General features: G+C 36.8%; 1 protein-coding gene across 4 annotated transcripts in view; it reads right to left on the minus strand.

Annotated features, from left to right (window-relative positions):
* Positions 1-22,738, minus strand: part of runx1 (RUNX family transcription factor 1) — a 61,358-nt gene that overhangs the window by 3,019 nt on the left and 35,601 nt on the right. For 3 of the 4 annotated variants that reach the window (XM_084399598.1, XM_084399599.1, XM_084399601.1), the window contains 5 exons: positions 20,354-20,610; positions 18,987-19,143; positions 14,371-14,475; positions 9,614-9,775; positions 1,244-1,369 (listed from right to left, as the gene is read on the minus strand). In XM_084399598.1, coding sequence (XP_084255724.1) covers positions 1,244-1,369; positions 9,614-9,775; positions 14,371-14,475; positions 18,987-19,143; positions 20,354-20,610 — 807 coding nt within the window. The remainder of the gene's footprint in view (positions 1-1,243; positions 1,370-9,613; positions 9,776-14,370; positions 14,476-18,986; positions 19,144-20,353; positions 20,611-22,738) is intronic. The other variant, XM_084399600.1, reaches the window with a different exon arrangement.

The following is a 22,738-nucleotide window of genomic DNA, read 5'->3' on the forward strand; positions in this document are numbered from 1 at the left end:
ATGATCATTTGATGAAAAATGTTTGCGTTTATATTAATATCTGTGACTTTTGATCACAGTTCGAGACATTATTGAGATCTGAGATTACTGCGGTCTTTTCTCAGGAGGAACATCAAGCATCAAATAGACATTACAAAAAGTAGATGCATAAGACACACGTCATGAATATGAAGGAGGTTTTATGCATGTTTATGACAACTGTCATTAGCTCAATTATGACATTTCTTATGCAAATATGACATATTTGACATACTTGTTAGTCAAATAACAAATCACACACATACTTGACATAAACCAATACATCATAACCTGTCATAAACGTGTCATAAGCATGACATAGCAGATTAATCATCAAACTTAAGAAACTACTTAGCTTTACGGATTTACATTACATTAAACTGTCTTGTGTTTGGTTTTGACATTGGCTGTCATGAGGCCATTATAACTGTGTCATGAATATTTTTCCAGTATTCCAGTATTAGTTCTTCAATAATTTGACACTAAATGACATTTTAATGACAAATTTAATTCGTATCACTGCAGTTGAGGTCAAGAAAAATATTCATGACACTGTTATAAAATTATTTGACAGAGTATATTAACACCTATATGACATTTTAATGACACATTCAATTTGTACCACTGTAATATAATGTAATGCTTAAGTTTGATTAATCTACTATGTCATGTTTATGACATATTTAAGACATGTTATGTTGCCTTGGTAATGTCAAATTGTCATGACAAAGACACTGACAGGTTATGATGTATTGGTTTATGTCAAGTTGTCATAACAATGTCATCTTTGCATTAAAAATGACATTATTGATTGAATGACACTTAATGACAGTCGTCATTACCAGGCATAAAACCTCCTTCATATTAATGACTTGTGTCATATAATTATGAAGGTGTCTTGACCCCTTCAAGTAAAGTGTTACCAAAATATCTTATTTTATGTTCCGCAAAAAAAAAAAAAAATAATACAGGTTTGAAACTACATGAGGGTGAGAAAGTGACAGAATTTCCATTTTTGGGCAAAATATGATAAAAAAAAAAAAAAAAATTATATGAAGTGACACTGTAAATAAGAACCTAAAATGGCCAGTAGGTGGCAGTAAACGTCTTAACGAGTGAGTCATTGAGTCATTCATTTGATTCATTCAGGAATGAAGTAAATGAGCCATTGAATCAACAGGTTCAGAAATGAACAGCCATAATCTATATCTCTGGTAATACTCACAGTGTATGGCGTTGCGGCTGGGTGAGATGGGAGTCGTCGGGTGAACCGCCGGGGTGGAGATCGGGCCGAGGTACGGGTACGACTGCTCGTACGACCAGGACGGAGACGTTTGCATCTGCCTCGAATCTAAAACCAAACATTTATGATCAATAAATGATGTTATGACGGCTCCATTTCACGACCAAATCCAAGAAACACACTCACAAAAACAGAAATGCTATTAATGGCTACTAAGAAGAACACAGACATACACACACACACACACACACGCACACACAAGTCTTTCTGTCATTAATACATCTTAATACACTAAACTCACACACTTGCATCCCTCACAAAACAGTATCATGGTACAGTGATGGTATCAGATGATAATTTACACATTTCATAAAACTGAATGATTGGCAAATTAATGTACAATGGTATTTACATTTACACTCCCGATCAAGAGTTTGGGGTCAGTAAAATGTTTTTTGAATTTCAAATTTGCATTTATTTGATTAAAAATACAGTAAAACTTGTGAAATATTATTACATATTAAAAACATCTGTTTTCTGTGTGAATATATAGTAAAGTGTAATTTATTTCTGTGATCAAAGCTGAATTTTCAGCATCATTACTCCAGTCTTCAGTGTCACATGATCCTTCACAAATCACTCTAATATGATGATTTGATGCTTAAGAAACATTTATGATTATTATCAGTGTTGAAAACAGTTGTGCTGCTGCTTCATATTTTTGTGGAAACTGTTTTTCTCAGGATTCTTTGATGAACAGAAAGTTTAAAAGAACAGCATTTATTTGAAATAGAATCTTTTGCAACATTATAAAGGTCTTTACTGTCACTTTTGATCAATTTAATGCGTCCTGCTTTTCTTTTTTATCTGTACAACAATAATCGTCCACCTCTATTGAAGACAAACACGAGGACACTGTATAATGGAGTGAGAGGAGCAGGAGGTGGAGAAGACATTCTCTCAGTATGAGTCTGTGTGTGTGTGTGTGTGTGTGTGTGTGTCTGTCTCTCTCTCTCTCTCTCTCTCTCTCCCTCTCTCTCTCCTTCCCTCTCTCTCCCCCTCTCTCTCTCTCTCTCTCTCTCTCTCCTTCCCTCTCTCTCTCTCTCTCCCCCTCTCTCTCCTTCCCTCTCTCTCTGGTCTAATAAACCGATGGCCTGCAGTCTTCCAGACAGAAGAGGAGGGAGAGCCATCAGAGAGGAAGCAAATTATGCACCGCGGCCAAAGAGTGTGTGGCCCGTTTCAAGTGCAGCCAGAGTGCGGCCCGCTGCCAGAACCCCCAGAAGTGTGTGTGAGTGAGAGAGAGAGAGAGAGAGAGAGAGAGTGTGTGTGAGCTCCTGATCTGGAGTCACACATGGCTAAGGGGCTGGAGGCGGATTCAGGCATCCGGTGCGAGAGGGACTCAATCAAACACACACACACACACACATGCACATGGATGCACGCACGTACACACACACAATGTTGGGTTTCCATGTTTTACAGGGACTTTACATAGACATAATGGTTTTTATAATGTACAAACTATGCTTACACTAGACCCCTAAACCTACCCATCACACACAAACACACACAAACACACACATTAAACCTACCCATCACACACACACACACACACACATACACACACACAAAATGTAAGCTCTCAAACCTCATGATCATACACTGAAACCTGTTTCTCTGGAGATCTATCCTGCAGGATTGATTATTAAACTGTGTTCGGATCATTCTGCTAAACTCCGTCTGTGATCACGGAGAACGAACAGCACACAGGATGGGCGGGTAAATAATGACAGAATAATCATTTCCCAGGAGCTGATTGGGGAAAGTGTTCCCGAGTCCGACTGTAGAACGGAAACGTGTCTTTCAGAAGTGCTTTTCCTGAAGATAAACTTCTCCAAGGTTCAATTTACCGGAGAGAAATTCGTTGTTAACAAAGTCTCAGTCATCAGAATGTAGATCGTCCCGCTCCCAAAACTCATCGGCTATCGGAAAACTACTGGGAGAAATCAAAGGACATGCGATACGTCTGTGAGGAGTTTAATGTCAGCGCTTTAGTGATTTTAGAGACAATCGACTGTAAAATATTACATGATCAATAAGTTATGACAACATATGTTTTAACATTGCTTTGTTTAATGTAATTTAAGTTTAAATGACTTTACCTTCCAAGTTGAGAGAACTTTAACATTTAAAGCAGCAGCTTTTTTTTTTTTCTTTTTTTTTTTCTCACAGGTTTTTTTTGTAGCTTTTTTTTCTTCTGTACAGTGTTCATCCGCACACGCTACACTACTAATAGATTTCTGTCCAAACTTCCCTAATCTGAGCAAAAGTTAGAAGCCCCCGCAAACAAATGCAAACACAAGCTTCCTCAAATTTGTGGGGGACACACACACAGACACGCACGCACACACACAGACAAGCACACACACACACAAACAAACAAACACATACACACACAAACACAGACACACATACATAGACACACACGCACGCACACACAGACACGCACGCACACACACAGACAAGCACACACACACAAACACAGATACACATACACACACACAGACAGACACACACATACACAGAAACACAGACACACACAGATACACAAACACACACACACAAACACAGACACGCACACACACACACACACACACACACACACACTGGGTCCAGCTGCTTCTTATTTTCACGGGTATGAAAAGAGAAGTAGCGAGGAACGAGAGAGAAAGAAAGAGAGCTCTTGAATGACTTAATAACGGTTTCCGCTGGCCGTAATCCCGCTCTATTCCTGGCCGGCGGATCAGAGGGAAGCGGGAAACTTTCTGTCCCTCGACACCCGGTCCGCTTCACTCCTTTCATCGCTCGCTCATCCAGATCAATGCAACGGGAACATTTAGTTTCTCTGAGTCAGTCTCTCATCCAGAGCCGTAAAATCAGGCCGAGAACGTCGGATGACAAACGCTGGAGATCTCTAATAACCCTCAGGTGCTTTTCACGTGGCGGACAAACATTACCACAGAAAAACTATTTCAATGAAAGGAATGCAGTACAGTCAAACCATTATTCATTCAGACACCTTCAACATCTCTCACGTTATCACAGTTTATCCGCTATAGTTTAGAGAATGGTACTAAAGAACTCAGAGTTATGAACTCAGCTGATATCTGACTGGTTTTGTCCGTCCTTCTGTTAGACTGTCTCACACATGAGTTATGTTGAATATCTGTCAGCTGTTAAATTTAACTACACAATTAGGTAATACCAGTTTAGCTCAACCAATCACCAAGCAATGCTTCATTGTGTTCAGTCTGTGTGTAAAAAGAGCATTAGCAATTAAAGAAAACACACTTCAGCAAAACATGATCAGTTCAAAGTGTCCCAATCATTTTTGGTCACAAATGTCACTGGTATGAGGAATTATTGGGTGTAATATGTCACAGTTTACTTTATTTTGCTCTCCTCACGTATAAATGAACTATAGTGTCCTGCACACACTAGTGAAAGAATATCAAAAATGATATCTGGTGTTCGCAATAATTTTTGGTTTGACTGTATATTTTAGTCTGATAATGTTTTTAATTTAATATTTTGTATTTTTAGGGGATTTTATGGTCCTACATTATATTTTCACTGTATTTATAATCCATTTATTCACTTTTTGAGTGTAGACCTGAACATTAAATTTCCATCTTAAACTGGTAAATCTCGAAGACTGAAGTTTGATGTCTTTTTAAAGACGACACTTGGCAAATTATTGCTGAAGTGAAATAAAAAATAAAATAAAATATTTAAAATGTAATATTTTCTTTAATTTATTTTACTTTTTTTTTACGTATTTGACTGGACTTATTTATATATCCTATTTTGATTATTATTATTATTCTATTCCCCTCTTATTTCTTCCACTCACTCCTTTACTGTACTGGTAATCACTTATTTTGTAACGTTATGCTATGTTGTATTTGCTCCTTCTGCAATCCTTAGTTGGACCAGCACTTCAATGGACAATCATTCTTGGGAAGATCTGGATTTAAAGGGACAAACTGGGATGGTTGGGTGGGGTGGGAGTATCTTTCATATTGATTAATATCTGTATAACCCAGCCATAATATGTTTGTATACATTTGGTCCAATATGTGCTGTATAAAATGCTACGTGGTTTAACAGAAATTCAATAAAAAATTGTTAAATAATTTTTTTTTTTTTTATGTTTTATGTACAAAAACACATTTTAAGAAATCAAAGCCATAAATCTAAACAAGTTGTGGTCCAAATTTGAGTCTGATATCTAAAAAAATGAGTTTTTGATTGTGTTTGGCCGCAGTACCAAACGCGTCCACTAGATGAAATTAATCTCCCATTCATTTCCAATGCGCTCATTTTTGAGCGTGAGCGGCACAAATGTGACTATTTTTTTCAGGACCGTTTAACCTGTCCGAATCATGTCCATGATTTGTGTGTGTGTGTGTAAATGACTCTGGTGATTAAGGAAATCTTTTGGTTTTGCCTGCTTATTTTAACCGACTTGAATAAAATCAAACAGCACCAGATTTGGTTGAGGGATTTTCACACAAGCCTGTTTCCTGTCAAACACGTCTCACTTCCTCTTTTCTGCGTTCTACTTCCTCCTCATTACATACGCAAGGTGCTCGTCTTTCAGTCGTTCTCTCACACACACACACACACACACACACCTTTCTCCCATCTGCACTCATGAAGGGGAAGAGAAACTAAGAGGATCTCAGTGTTTTCAGATTGGGAAATGTTTTAAACAGCGCATGAAAAGCAGAAGTGCCAAACTTAGAGCTGTCGTCAGATCATTTCTCAGAAGATGGCTTAAAATTAATACTTCTGTTCAGCACGGATGCATGAAATTGTTCAAATGTGACAGTAAAAAACATTTATAATGATACGAAAGAGTATTATCATATCATTTGTGTAACAAAAATTTTTTTTTTTAACTGCTTAAAACGTGTATCAGAACGACTGTTTTCAGTGGAAGCTTGTTTCCGACAGAGTGAAAAATAAAAAAGGTAATTGCAATTTTTTTCTCTCACAATTGCGAGTTTACATCTCACAATTCTGACTTTTCATCTCAGAATTGCCTGATATAAATTCGCAATTGCAGGTTATAAAGTCAGAATTATGAGATATAAATTCGCAATTGCAGGTTATAAAGTCAGAATTATGAGATATAAATTCGCAATTGCAGGTTATAAAGTCAGAATTATGAGATATAAATTCGCAGTTGCAGGTTATAAAGTCAGAATTATGAGATATAAATTCGCAATTGCAGGTTATAAAGTCAGAATTATGAGATATAAATTCGCAATTGCAGGTTATAAAGTCAGAATTCTGTGATATAAATTCGCAATTGCAGGTTATAAAGTCAGAATTATGAGATATAAACTCGCAATTGTGAGAAATATACTTGAAATTCGGACTTTTTTTCTTAGAATTGCATGTTTATATCTCGCAATTCTGACTTTATAATACGCAATTGGGAGATATAAAGTCAGAATTGCATTATATAAAGTCGCAATTGCGTGTTATAAAGTCCGAATTGTGAGATATAAACTATTCTGAGGTAAAAAAAAAAAGTCTATTTTTTTTCCTTAGAATTGGACTTTATATCTCACAATTGTGAGAAAATATGTCAGAATTGCAAGATATAAACTAGCAATTATGTGTTATAAAGTCAGAATTGCATGATATAAAGTCGCAATTGCGAGAAAAAAAGTCCGAATTCTGACTTTATAAGACGCAATTGCGACTTTATTTCACGCAATTTTGACTTTATTTCACGCAATTCTGACTTTATATCTCGCAATTTTGAGAAATAAAGTCAGAATTGCGAGATGTAAACTCGCAATTGTGAGATAAAAAGTCGCAATTATCTTTTCAAATGTTTTATTCTGTGGCGGAAACAAGCTTCCATAGTTTTCAACATTGATAATAATCATAAATGTTTCTTGAGCATCAAATCATCACATTAGAATGATTTGTGAAGGATCATGTGACACTGAAGACTGGAGTAATGATGCTGAAAATTCAGCTTTGATCACAGGATATAAATGAATATATTCACATAGAAACAGCGGTGTTAAATTGTAATAATATTTCACTCTTTTTACTGTATTTTTGATGAACTAAATGCAGCCTTGATGAGAACAAGGGACTTCTTTCAGAAACATTCATTTTCTGTGGAAATCTGTTGCACTTCATTTGGCCGTTTCAATGCAAAAACACATCCTGTGTGAACGCCGCTTATTCATAACCGAAAGCGTAATCAAATTACCGGAAATATTTAATAAACGAATATGCTTCGCCACACTCCAATAGCATGAATCTGCAGGAATAGTGCACGTGCAGCAATGCTCCAGTATTCAGTCTGAGTGAAATGTCACTGCGCTGCTTTAATCGAAGCAAACGTGTAATTTGAACATTCCTCTGTACAGTAAACGAGCCAATATTTACATCTGGCTTCTCTGTAGTACGAGACAAAAGAAACGATGAAAGAGCAAAGAAACATTTGTGGCCCCCACAAGGCTTTTGCTGATTGTTATTGGGGCTTAAACGTTGCTTCCACTGTGTGTGTGTGTGTGTGGCACGCTCTGGCATGCTTGTCTAAGCTCCAATCAAAGGAGGCCTTGTTCGCTGTATTTGTTATGTCTGAACGTCCGATGATGTGTGATGTGTCCCAACTTCCCCCCGTCACCTGCCAGGAACAAGCAGAACCAATAACAACGTGCCGCGCAAACACACACACACACACTTACACTTACACACACACACACACACACACATACACAGATACTCACACACACTCAAACACTTGTGTTTCCTTTCACTATCGCTGCACTAGTACACTAATGCAAAAGCACAAAACAAGAGAGCCAAATTCTGACTCATTTTATAAAATGTTCCTATATATACATATATATTGTTTAAACAAAGTCTATATTTGTTAAACTGGTCATGTGACCATTAACTGACATCAGAAAAACTGTGAACATGCAAATATGTTCTCAGGGGGACTTTTGTGAATATTGTAGATCAAATGTGTTCAGCTTCTTTTATTATTGATTTGTGCTGTTTAACCAGAAACCTAAAAAAGTTTGGGAATAGTCCCTAAAAAAAGTCCCTGGAATAGAGGAATAAAAACTGAACAGCAGAAAACAATCAAATAGAAAATCTAATGGGGAGTAGAATATAGAATATGGAATATAATAGGACAGAATTGACTGGAACTAACGAACGGTTCTACCCTCGTGTTGGGGAAAGTTACATTGAAAAATAATGCATTACAATATTGCGGTACTCCCATAAAAAGTAACTAATTGCGTAACTTAGTTACTTTTTTAGAAAAGTAATGCATTACGGTACTTTTGCGTTACTTTTTTTCCACCTGGGCTGGTGGAAAAAACAAAAAAGTTATATTTTTGGGCAAATGTAAAGACCCTTTCACACCAAAAGTGAAATAATAATCCTCAGGCTGCAGGAAATGCATGTTCACACACGCGTGTACAGTAGAGAGCGCAACTCAAACAAACCTCAGCCATTCTGGATAACAATAAAATTTAATATATATAAATATATATATATATATATATATGGTTTATGGTTTAACTGAATCATCGAAGGTCAATAGCAAGTACATTGGTCAATGAAGTGAGATTAAATGCATAAAAAAAAAGTTTTATTTATCATATTTAGTTATTTGCATAGTATTCTGATTCTGCATTTCACTGATTTTATTCATTTTGAGGAATATTGAATTATTTTGTGCAAAAGAGATGAGTAAATGCACTTTTACTTTTAGTCTAGAACTACAATAACCATCATGTTCACACACACACACACACACACACACACACACACACGCCTCTGCACAACATGGGGACAGGACAGCTGTAAGTCAATACATATGAAAACAAAGTAACTTGCGTTACTTATATAAGATATAAAAGTAATGCATTACTTTACTAGTTACTTGTAAAGTAATCTGATTACATAACTCAAGTTGAAATGTTGCCATCGGGTAGGAGATTAAGAATGACACGCTGCAGATTAAACCGGTTTAAGAACTCGTTTATTCCTTCGGCCATTAAGATATTAAATTACACTAAGTAAAAAAAAAATGTCTCTCTTTCTAATTTATGTGTTATGGTGTTTTTGTATTGGGCTATTTTGTCATTTTACTATTTGTTTTATATTATATTTTTGAGCCCAATACAAATTTCCCTCTGGGACAATAAAGTAAACCTTAAACCTTAAAGTTACTTGTAATGAGTTACCCCAACACTGATGCAGAGATGCGCGTCAGGTACAGGTACAGGTGTAACTCACCGGGGATCTGGCTGTGGGCGGGGCTGCTGAAAGGGGGCGTGGTCAGGGCGGGGCGGGGGGCGGGGCCATGGTGTGGACTGCAGCGCATGGCACTTCGCCTCAACTGCTCAGAGAAAGCTAACGCGCCGGGCTTTACCGCTTCATCCGGCTTCTGTCGGTGGCCTGGACACACACACACACACACACACACACACAACGGAGATGAGAGAGAACGATTTAGTTACTGACTGTCCATTAGCAGAATCAAAGCCACTTAAGCACACAAACACAACAACTATTAGACATGTACACTGTGATCTGAGTAGATTAATGCTTACAAAATGTAGTCAATTGCTGATTACAAATTGCAATTAGTAACGTAATCTACTGAATTACAAATATTAGGTAATGTATTCTGACTACTTTTTGATTACTTTGACACCCAACTTATTTGACACATAGATTTAAAGAATTGTTGTGCACCATATTGATATATATATATAAAAAAAAAATCGTATTATCAACATATAGAAGTGCATTAAACATTACGTTACAGCAGATTGGGTTTGTGAAAGCTAATTATTAAATGAAATCATAAAAATGAACAGTAAAAACAGAAACGTAGAACATTAACAACAAACTGATTATGCGTACCTGTGCATCATTGAGACAATTATTCGACATCAGAGAACCGTGAACATGCAAATGTTTTATTAAATTATTGAAATATTAACTTAAAATAAATATAGACGTGTGTAATCCCGCAAAATTGGCTTTCCTAATGTGTATAAGCCATATGATTTTATTAGAAAATTTTAAAGAAAACAAATAATAATTAGGACGAACTTAATAAATTATGAAGAATGTACTGCTATTGGGTGAATAATGTGTAATCACGTAATCCATAAGAAAGCAACTGTAATCTGACTTAATATACTTCATTTTTGGAATCTGATTACGTAATCCAGATTACATGTAATCAGTACAGCACTGCTGACCACACACACACACACGTACACGTACACACACATTTCTATACATCTCACATCCTACTAATGATGCTGACTGAGGAGACCAGCGTGTCACTGCTCCAGTAGGGGGCGCTGTTCTGTCTGGTGTGTGTGTGTGTGTGTGTGGCTCTGACCTCACACACAGAGACTGGGATTAATGATCACAGGTGATGAGAGAGAAAGGCAAACGGAAAGGAACAGAAAAGACAGCTGTGTGAAACCACCATCCGCACGCGAGCGAGGAAGTCCTGCTGAAACCAGAGAGCTTTGAAGACCCGGCCAGCGCATCCCGCCAGACTGACCCGGAATATATGTGGAGTGGCGCCGTCCGAAGGATTCCCGACCGGAATAACGGACCAACGGGGAATAGAGCCGCCGACATGTGCGCGATACGCGTTCATATACAGACAGACAGTGCTTTAAGTGGCCCAAAAGAGGTGCCGGTACTCTATTACTTTTTTTTTTTTTTTTTTTATTGCTGACTCCCCTCCTCCCCTGAGGTAACAACAACTGATGGGGTTTTATATACAGCAGTCAACAGACGACCTTATAAAAAATAATAAATCCTTTTATTAGTTTGTGGAGTTGTTTGAGCTAGAAAGAGCTACTGAACATAAATAAAATGTGCAAAATGGTATTGAAAAAAATACCCTTAGAAAGAGCTACTGTAGAAAGAGCTACTGTACAGTTATTTACTGTAGCAAATAACGAGCTCGAACTTCTCACCACACCGGCACCCACCCAGCTAACAATTTTTGGTTCCCATAACGTTAGTTTTTGGTACCCAGAACATTCTCAGAATGTTAGTTTATGGTTCCCAGAACGTTATTTTTAATGGTAACCACCCAGCAACGTTCTGGGAACGTTATTTTATTGTTACATAAAAATAAAACCAAAAAAGAACGTTCCCCTAACGTAAGTATTTGGTTCCCAAAAAAATAACCAAAAAATAACATTAGGGGAACGTTCTGTGTTAACTGGGCAGTTTGCAAGTCTAAATTAGTTGCTTACATTTAAAAAATGAGCATACAATAGCATAAAAAGTATTTTTAATGAACATAAAGGTCCATGTTTAGTAAAAATCTTCACGAAACTTAATGAAATATTTAGTGAAATTAGAAAATATAAGATATTGTTAATTTATTTTGTATAGGCTACACATTCTCATATCCATAGGCCTATATTTTGTTTTATTGTCACGAGTAATAATCTCAGGGTTTACTGGGTTTTACACGATTCCGTTTGTAGTGTGTTATTGGTGGTGGTGTACTAAAATAAACATTGTCACGTGTGTATAGCTTTCATCTTCTCACCGCTGATTCCTGATGGTTTAGAGGACAATTACTCGAGTCGCCCCTATCGTTTCAAAGAATAGTACAACGTCGAGCGCGTCAAGTATAAACACCTCGTCCGTTTGAGGAGGTGCGCGGATTGCGCGCGCAGTCTGCGGTGACTCGCGCTGCGGAGCCAGGCGAAAGTATAAACAAGGAGGAAGCGTGCATTGTGAAAGCGGCAGCGCAGACAAAGGATTAAAACAGATGTGCAAACGAGCGTACCGGTACGCTAAAAGCACGTTCTGGGCGCACGGACAGGTGGCGGTACGCTCAAGAGCTATATTTGGAAGTGGCGGTACTGAGTACCGGCGCGTACCGGCCCACTTAAAGCACTGCAGACAGACACGCTATTAAAACACACTTTACACTAGTGTGAGCAACACAAACTACATGAAAACCAGCATGATTACAAATAACAGGTGATATGCTTTTAAACCCAATATTAATGACAGTGCTAGCGTTTTAATAATGTAACATTTTAATAATAATAATAATAAATAAATATTTTGTAATTATTATAGTCACTAAATGATAAATAACAACAACAATAATAAACTTAGTACATAGTAAATATTATTGTATTAATTAATTATTATAATTAGTAAAGTATTATTTTTAGTAATATTAATAACAATAATGGAAAAAACAATAATAATACTTTAGTAATTATAATTTTTTTTACTAATAATATTTATGTATTAATATGTTATTATTATGATTTTCATTATAATTAATAGTACTAACAATACTTTAGTAACTTTCGTAATTAGTTAATACATATAATAATAATAATGAAAAACACAATAATAATATATGAATACATAATAAATATTATAAGTAAAATGTATTATAATATAAATATTTTTCATTATTATTAATAATACTAATAATACTTTAGTAATTATAATAATTAATTAATATAATAATAATAATAATTAATCATAATTATTATTAATAATAATAATGGAAAAACATAATAATTATACTTTAGTAATTATAATTATTTTTACTAATAATATCTATTATGTATTAAGATGTTATTATGTTTTTCATTCTTATTAATAATACTAATAATACTTTAGTAATTATAATACAATACTTATTAATTATAATAATGAAAAACATAATAACATCTTAATACGTAATAGATATTATTAGTAAAAATAATTATAATTACTAAAGAACTATTTTTTCATTATTATTAATACTGCTAATAAGTATTTACCTCTGATACCATGTTGTACTGGTTTGTACGGGACATAAACATGAACTGTGAACCAACATACTGCAACAATCAGACTTCAATCTCACCAGTTGCTTGTTTAACTGAGTGAAATCACAGCAAAGACGAAATGAAACCTCATCCTGCAACCAACACACACCCTCACGCCGACAGACAAACCACATCAAACACGTCCAGCTGAAGCTGACGAAACCAGTGATGACATGAGGATAACAACACTAGTCGCTAGTGCAAATGCTAGCCTACATCTCAAGTATGGCCACAACAAGTATTATAAAGAAGTGGTTGATTATGATTTCACTTTTTTAACGTTAGTTGGTGTGTAATGTTGCTGTTTGAGCATAAACAACATCTGCATAGTTACGACGCTCAAAGTTCAGAGCAAAAGGAAGACTACTTTTAAGGACTACAACAAACGGCTGGTAGGAACTACAACGAGCTTCTTCACGGGTTAGTGACATCACAAACCCTAAGATTTACATAAACCCCGCCCCCTGAATGCGATTTATAGATTATCATGACAGAATATGCTAATAAATGACTAGAAGATAGATAACTCCACATCAGATACATAAATTCACCAACTAACCATTCAGAAATATTTTCTGCTTCTACATGTTGTCACTTCTTCTTGAGTCTCTCCATCATTGTCTGACTTCGGTTTGAACATAAAAGGCTAAAAGTTTTTGAAATGTTCAGTGTGTTTGTGTGAGGTAATCGGAGATGCTAATACACACACACACACACACACACACACACATACATACACACTCTCACACACACACACACACACACACACACACACACACACACACACACACACACACTCACACACACACACACACACACACACACACACAAGCTGTTGAAGCTCCACCCTCTGTGCCGGAAGCAGCAGCTCATTTGCATTTAAAGGGACAGACACAAAACGGTGTGTTTTTGCTCACCCTCAAAAAGTGACGATTTTAACATGCTATATAACAATATCTGTGGGGTATTTTGAGCTAAAACTTCACACACACACTCTGGGGACATCAGAGACTTATTTTATATCTTGTGAAAAGGGCATTATACCACCCCTTTAACACTTAAAAATGTCTGAAGGTCACGTGACAACAATGTAGCATTCGCTATCTAACGTGCACGTTTATAAGTGTGATGCAACTGTGTGTGTGTGTGTGTGTCACTCACGTCGTGGTTCTCGAGGCCCGTCCACCGTGATCTTGATGGCTCTCTGATACGTGGCCACCTGAGGAGGGTTTGTGAAGACGGTGATGGTGAGAGTGAAACTCTTCCCTGAGAAACACAAACACACAGGTCAGAAGTCAACATCTGCATTCAGAGTCAGCACTGGATATATTTATTAGCTGCTACATGTCAGATGTGCTCGTTTAAGGAGTGTGAGACTGTAAAACACACGGGCGAGACGAGACTATTTCTGGACGAAGACATTTCGGCTGATCTGTCGGATGGACGGCTGTCGTCATTAGTGCATAAAAAACCCACAATCGGAGACGGAAGGGAATTTACAGTCGCTTTTGTTGTGTCCTTAAACAGAGACAGAGTTCAGACGGTACAGACGAGACACGGGCCAAACAACACGTCATGTGACCCGAGTCCCCAAATAAACAGAGGACACATGGAGGATCTTGAAGAGAGAGAGAGAGAGAGAGAGAGAGAGAGAGAGAGAGAGAGAGAGAGAGAGAGAGAGAGAGAGAGAGAGAGAGAGAGAGAGAGAGAGAGAGAGAGAGAGAGAGAGTCTGAAATAATTCAGTGAGATATTGAGAGGAGCCACGACACACACACACAGGCAGATTTCACATGTACACACACACACACACACACACACAAAATCAGTCTGGATTGCATTTAAAAAGTCAAAAGAAAGAACCTTTAGGACATTATTTTCAATTAAGCACATTCTCAACACTTTAATGCAAAACGTCATTAATACGTCACATAAAATGATGAGAATCAGCATAACAAAAATGACAATAAAACATCCAAAGTACAAAATAGGTTTAATTTTCTTTATCTACAATATAGTTTCTATTTTTTATTTTTTTATTTTTTTTTTCTAATCTATTTCCATAGACAATCATCTATATTATGGTCAGTAATTAGATTAGTCTTTTTTTTTTTTTTTAACTTTTTTAAGTTAGTGTTCTCTTCTGCTCACCAAGACTGCATTTCTTTGAGCAAAATACAGTAAAATAGTGAAATATTATTACGATGTAAAACAGCTGTTTTCTATATGAATATATATAGTAAACTGTAATTTATATCCTGTGATCAAAGCTGAATTTTCAGCATCATTACTCCAGTCTTCAGTGTCACATGATCCTTCAGAAATCATTCTAATATGATGATTTGATGCTCAAGAAACATTTATGATTATTATCAGTGTGAGTTTGAGTGTTTTGAGAGGTATTTTGGATCTCTGCCATTAAGCCTGTCACTGGTGCCAAACGACAAGCTGAATCCTCCAAAACTGTCTAGAATATAATCCCTGAAAAAAAAAAAACACGGACTCTCCTGAAATTCATTGCTTGTATTAATTCACACACTCGATTCAACAAACGCACTCAGATTATAATGAGATGCAAGATTTTAGTTTACGGATTCATAATGAGCTGCTTCTCTGACTGACGAGACGTGCGTATGTGCCAAACTACACAAACCGGATTTGACTATGAACTGAGAGGATTATGGGAGCTGGGGTCTGTACCCACAATTCCTGATGCTTTCACCTGTCACTCATCGCTATGATGATGAGAAGGACCCCAGAGAGGCGTCCCTTTGCGTGCCAGAAGCAGGTTTGAGTTACACAGCACTAAACGGGCCTAAGATCGTCGGCCAAAGAAAGGTACGGTTACACGCGCGCGCGCTAGTCGTTATACGGCCAGAAACATAGAGCTGGGAAAAACTCCAAGCTGTTCCCCAAAATATGACAAACTACCGGTTTGACCACACACACACACACACGTATGCACAGATGTGCACACACACACGCACACATGGGATCAGCGCTCGAGTCCGATGCCAGGTGCTATTCTGAGCGCAGTCGCTTTGACAACACCGATCCACTTCTGTCTGCGATGATCTCACACAGACATAAACAACACACAAACATCACATCACATCCAGGGAAAACACACTTACAACGCTGTAATACTGCGCTAATAATCTTCAGAACATTCACTTTACAAAAATGTACTACGGTATTCTTCGAAATGCATCGGAGTACCATGTAAATACCATGGTATCGGTACCACGTTATGTGTCAGACTGCAGTATTTCCATCACTCTAAAAAATGCTGAGTTGTTTTAACCCAACTTTGGGTCAAATATGGACACACCCAAATGTTTAACGTAATTAAAAAATGTAACCCAGCGGCTGGGTGTGTCCATATTTGACCCAAAGTTGGGTTAAAACAACCCAGCATTTTGTGTACCATGTTTGTGGACAGGGAGGAATTGAAGTACCATGTAAATACCACATTAAAGCCTTAAAAAAAACTTAAATGGTACTAATATGTATTTACCATGGTATTTATATGGACATACAAGGTACTTTTCAAGAATACCATGGCACTACCATGACTATGGTAATAAATTGTGTGTTAAAATGTTGTTGTTTTCTGTTGGATCCGGTACCATGATTATTATTATTATTGCATGGTATTCTTTGAAGAACCATTTAAACATCATAGTAAACCTTTAAAAAACTACTTTGCGGTACAATGATGGTATCAGATGGTAATACCGTAGAACTGTGACATATACTGAATGATACGAAAATTCATGTACCATGGTATTTCTTAGACTACCGTGTAAAAAAACACAGTACATGAATATTAGTGCCATATAATTATTTTTTTTAGCACTTTAAAAAGTGTTGCTCAATTAAAAGTAAAACTAGAATACAATACAGTAAAATATAAAGATAGAAAAAAATTATAAATAAATAAAATATAATATTAGAGAAAGAGATAAAAAGATTAACAGAAACACCAAAACTAGTTAAAATTAAAATTAAAAATTAAGGCCTCATCAAATAAGTTAAATAGTACCATAGTATCTGATATCACATTTGAGCTATGATAATACCATGATATTTTGTAAAGTACCATTTGGAGGCATGTAAATTCCCTGCTATATTTTTATGATAATAATTACATATCTGACACTGCCACAGTACGTTTTTGTACATGAATTCTCAAGAAATATAAATGCAAAACAACTAAGCTGTTCCTGTCAAACACACTCATTACAAAACCTTCTGCACTAATACACACACACACACACACACACACACACACACACACACACACACACACACACACACACACACACACACACACACACACACACACACACACACACACACTGTGGTTCAGTGGTTTAGCGTCTGGATGGGAGTCGTTCTGTCTGAGAGACTCAGTGTCCAAACAGGGAGGAAGTGCACAGTGTTTCTCAGGGGGACGGTCCCATACAAAGTGTGTGTGTGTGTGTGTGTGTGTGTGTGAGGTGGGGGAATTTGTTTATAATTTGTTTATCTGTGTCTATGTTACTGTACGGCGTGTGTGTGTGTGTGTGTGTGTGCACTGACAAGTCCAACTGACACAGCAAGCCTCTTAATAAATGTACTTGAAAACATCGAGTGAATGAACAGCCCACAAGGCAGCGAGAACAAAACGTTTGATGGACATGAAAAGCCACACACACACAGATGCAGTCTTTGCTGTCTTATCTACACATCTGCATAATACAGAGTAGCAAGAGTGCGTAGATATGCATAGTTTACATTTCTCCCTTACTTAACACGCTGTTTTTTTTTCGACCCGCACTCTTTTCCGGCACTAAACCTAATCACTTCCATCGCATCAGAGTGCAGCTGCTCTCACAAACACACACACACACAAAAACACAAGCGTCGCTTGGATAAACAACAGTCTGTGAGGATGTGCACGTCTGAGATGCATTGAAATGCAAGACTTTCATGCAATAAAATATTTTTTTGTTTAACAATCTTGACTAAACATTTACACTTTTCTCTGTACACAAACATTTCATTTTGCATTCTGCTCTCAAAGCACGCAAACACACCTGTTGCAAACATCGACTTTGTTGCCCCTATTATGCTGTGTTCAAATGATGATGCAGACAAAAGAGGGCAAGACAAAGGAGTGTGTATGCATTTGTATGTTTACTGCAGGTCCAGGCATGTGAGTTAAAGGCAGCGGTGTTAGCGTGGAGGGCTATATCAACGAAATCAAATCGGGCCTTGAATAGAGCCCTGGGGGACCCCTTACTCATTTCCCAGAAGCTAGTCAATCTGTTGACTAACTACTCTGTCATCTCAATTCACACATCATGAATACCGTTAGAAGTTGTCCCAAGAGATGCGTTTTGAGTTTTGAATATCTAAAATACAGGCCACAAAAATGTCATTACTGCACTGTAGTACCACAGAGAAGTGCTTCAAACGGCAAAGCGCTGGACAACTAGCTAGTGTATATAGAGGCTTGTGTTTTAAATAGATTAGACCTACAGTATTTGACTGCCACAGGAAGCGACTTGGTAATGGTCTGTGTTGATGTGTGAGTGCTGTATCAACACAAATAGGCACATATATACGCAATTAACCAAGCATGTACACACACATACTTCTGTTCACCGCAGACACTGCATTAAAATATCTCTGTCACGGCTCAGCGGTGAGTTTCATCCACCGTGTTTCCTTCGCTCAAACATTTTGAGGAGCAAGTGAGTAAGTTTTATGCATATGCATCGTCACTTCTAACCTCGTCCGCTGCGGCCGACGAAACGCAGGTCGTTGAAACGGGCCACTTGGTTCTTGATGGCGGCCGTGGCGTTTCGGAGCTCGGCAGAATAATTCTCATCGTTGCCGGCCATCACAGTGACCAGTGTGCCGTCAGGGATGTCGCCGAGGGCAACCACCTGTCAATCAATGAATGAGCAAGATATGTTACTTTGTTACATCAAAACTCTATTTTAGAAACACTCCAAAAATACAACGTATGACAATTATCACACTATGTTACAATGAAAAGTCTGATGGATAATGAAGAAGTCGAGAACTAAAAAAGCGACAACTATTAATAAAATGATTAAAAATAATAAAATAGATTTCTCTATTTGAATACGTTTTAAAAATGTAATTATTATTATTATTATCAATATCAATGTTGAAAACAGTTTTTGCGGAAACTGAGATCAATTTTCTTCAGGATTCTTTGATGAACAAAGTTTATGTTCTCAAATGTAACATTTTAAATGTTTTTACTGTCACTTTTGATGAATTTGATGCATCTCTGCTGAATAAGTATTAATTTGTTTAAATAAAAAAATGGTATTGACCCCAAACACTAGTGTGTATATGCAACTGAACATTATCGACATGTATGTGTATATATATATATTTTCCTGTAATTTCGTTATTATTATACTTACCAATAGATCGTATTAATAAACATATTTAATGACTTTATTATTAAGCAAAAACATTGGGCAGATACTGAAACCCAAACCACATTCAAATCCTCTATACTGTCCTGCGTCACATCCACTTGTGCAATATCTCCATATCTAAACTAAATGAGCCGGTTATTTGCATATTAACTGTAAATGTCAGCCCATTCTTCATCTCTTTGTTTCAGAGCGCACACATGCCTCGCAGGACTACGCTCTGCTTTTGGCAAGACTGGGTGGTTCGCATTTTTACCGTCATTTGCCAAATGCGGAAGATGATGATGAAAGATGTTGCAGTCACCCATGACGACGAGAGATTAGCAACAATTACTGACGTTTCCCTCCAAATCATTAGTTTAATTAAGGATGTGCATTAAAAAAAGAAAAAAGAAAAAGTGAGATTGTAAGATTTTAAAATGTCCATATGAGCACTTAGCACAAGTTTGTCTGATAGTCAAGTAGACTTAATATGGCATTACTGTGAGTTGTGCAAATGTATTTGAGATTACTACTGCTACAATTGACAACTTTAAAAATGTATCACGTTAAAAAATATGACTAAATTGGTCTACAGTTAGAACAACTAGAAACACAGTAGCTCCTCTTAAGGAAACACATGCATCCTTCTTCTTCATATTGCCAAGAATCATTAACCCATGAGAGGTCTGTGGTGGAGTACCTTGAAAGCGATGGGCAGGGTCTTGTTGCAGCGCCAGTGTGTTGGCAGGACGGAGCAGAGGAAGTTTGGGCTGTCGGTGCGCACCAGTTCTCCTGGGTGGTCTGAGAGCACCTCCACCATGCTCCGGTCAGCCATGCGCAGTTTCCCCACCAGGGCGGCGCCACTGCTCTCCTGAGCGCCCAGAGGCAAACCCTCGTTCATCTTCCCCGAGCTCAGGGTCGTCGAGGGAGGCGTGAAGCGTCGCCCAGGCGCAGGTTCTGAAACACACGTGTGCATTAGGCCTTTCATTTTAAAACGAAAATTTTTAAACGTTTACAATATTTCACTTTTGCAATAATAGTAAATATGAGATGCTCTTTGTTGCATTGCTCTGCACTTGGGCAGAATAATTATTTCTAGTAAAATTATCTATTAAACATTGGTATCTTATATAAAACACATTTGCGGCCTTCTATTACAGTGACTTAACTTTGAGTTGGGCCAAAAAAACATTACTTTAACCATAGTAAAATTACTATAATGAAAATAAGAAAATATGAAGTTTGCAATATATAAAAATAAATCGGAGATGTTTCAAACATGTATTTTTATAAAATGAGATCTAAAGTGAGACTGAATGAGTAAGCCACTGACGACAGGACCTTCATATACACACATGCGAACTGATGCATTGCTCGGCACTGTATTACTAAGCAGAATAATTGATTTTAGTACAATTATTTATTTAAACATTGGTATCTTGAATAAAAGACATTTGCGGCCTTCTATTACAGAGACTTTCCTTTGAGTTGGGACAACAAAACATTACTTAACTACAGTTGAATTACTATAATGCATGGCAACAATAGGAAAAAAATAAGTTTGCAATATATCACAGTTGCAAAAACATAACTCAAAAATGTATTTGTTAATGTATTTATATAAAATGAGATCTAAAGTGACGACAGGACCGTGCACACATGCAAGTTAATGCATTGCTCTGCACTGTATTACTAGGCAGAATAATATCTTAAAAGCAATAAGACTCTTGCAGCCGTGAATTACACTGATTTTGAGTTGAGACAAAAAACATGAAGTCACACGCTGAAGTGAGTTGACTTTACCGCAGTTACCTTATTTTCACTTTTGTTATTCAACGGAACAATTTCTCATTTTATGCAATGGCTATAGAAATGCACAGTTTTGGTAATGCCCACACATTTGTAAAACAAAAACACACAAAAAACTTTTTCCGAGCAATTCAGGTGCCGTAACCCTGGCTGACTTCTGTGCCTCAGAGGCGTATGAAAGCTTTAAAACCGTCAGGCCTGCGGTCATTCGGGCCGACCACAATCAATGCCACATGAGTGCTGAACACGTGACAGAGAACCACTGCGCTCTCCAATACAAACACAAACCTGGAGTCTGTCGACGGGTGGGAGAAGGTGTAGAAAAGAGAGAGAGATGCATTTGCAGAAAGAATAAAACACAGCAGAAATGCTGGACGCCATATAGGCCAGACATGTGAGACTTAAAGAACGAGACGAGATTCCTCTTCTCAGGAGAATCCCTTTACGGCACAGTATGTGGGATGAAAACTAGATTTTTTAAAAAGGTATTCTGCTTTTGTTTTAAAAACTCATCTGCCAAAGTCTTAAAAATATTATCTTTATACTCATGTTGGTCTCATACATTTTCTACAGACATTCTGGTTTAATTAAACCATTGCTCAAATATCGGTTACACTTTATTTTAAGGTGTCCTTGTTACAGTGTAATTATGCATTTAAGTACTGAGTAATATTAATCAACAACATGTACTTAGGTTGGGATTAGGATTAGTTGCATGTAATTATGCATAATTTATAGTAATTACTAAACTACATGTTACATGTAGTAACAAGGACACTAAAATAAAGTGATGCCAAAGTAATTTACATATTATTCATGAATTCTCTAATGGTTCTATTTGACCTGAATAAAACATAAATTTCCATAAAAAGGTTGAAATGCAATATTTTTTTATTTTTAATAAACAGTTACAAACATGATTATGTATAGTTAATGACAACTCATATGACAACATAATATTTTCCATGTATCCATGACTGTTTCAGCGGACAATCTTTTGGGGGAAATATTAATCATATTTTTTACAAACTTAACACCTATAAGAACAAAAAATATCAAAATGGCTTTTAATTCAGGAATTTAAAACATGTTAATCATGGAACTTGTTACAAAAAAAAGTACTTTTTTGTATAAATTGTGCATTTCTGAATATCTGCCTCTCATATTCATATTTAGTCTTATTTTTCATCTCTTTCTTTCTCACATTTAGTTATATTCATATACTTATTCATTTTTTTGCTCATGTTGCTGATTTTTCATGTCGAATTTTAATGCA

This window comes from Rutilus rutilus (genome assembly GCF_951802725.1).
Source record: "Rutilus rutilus genome assembly, chromosome: 2".
In the NCBI taxonomy this organism is placed as follows: domain Eukaryota; kingdom Metazoa; phylum Chordata; class Actinopteri; order Cypriniformes; family Leuciscidae; genus Rutilus; species Rutilus rutilus.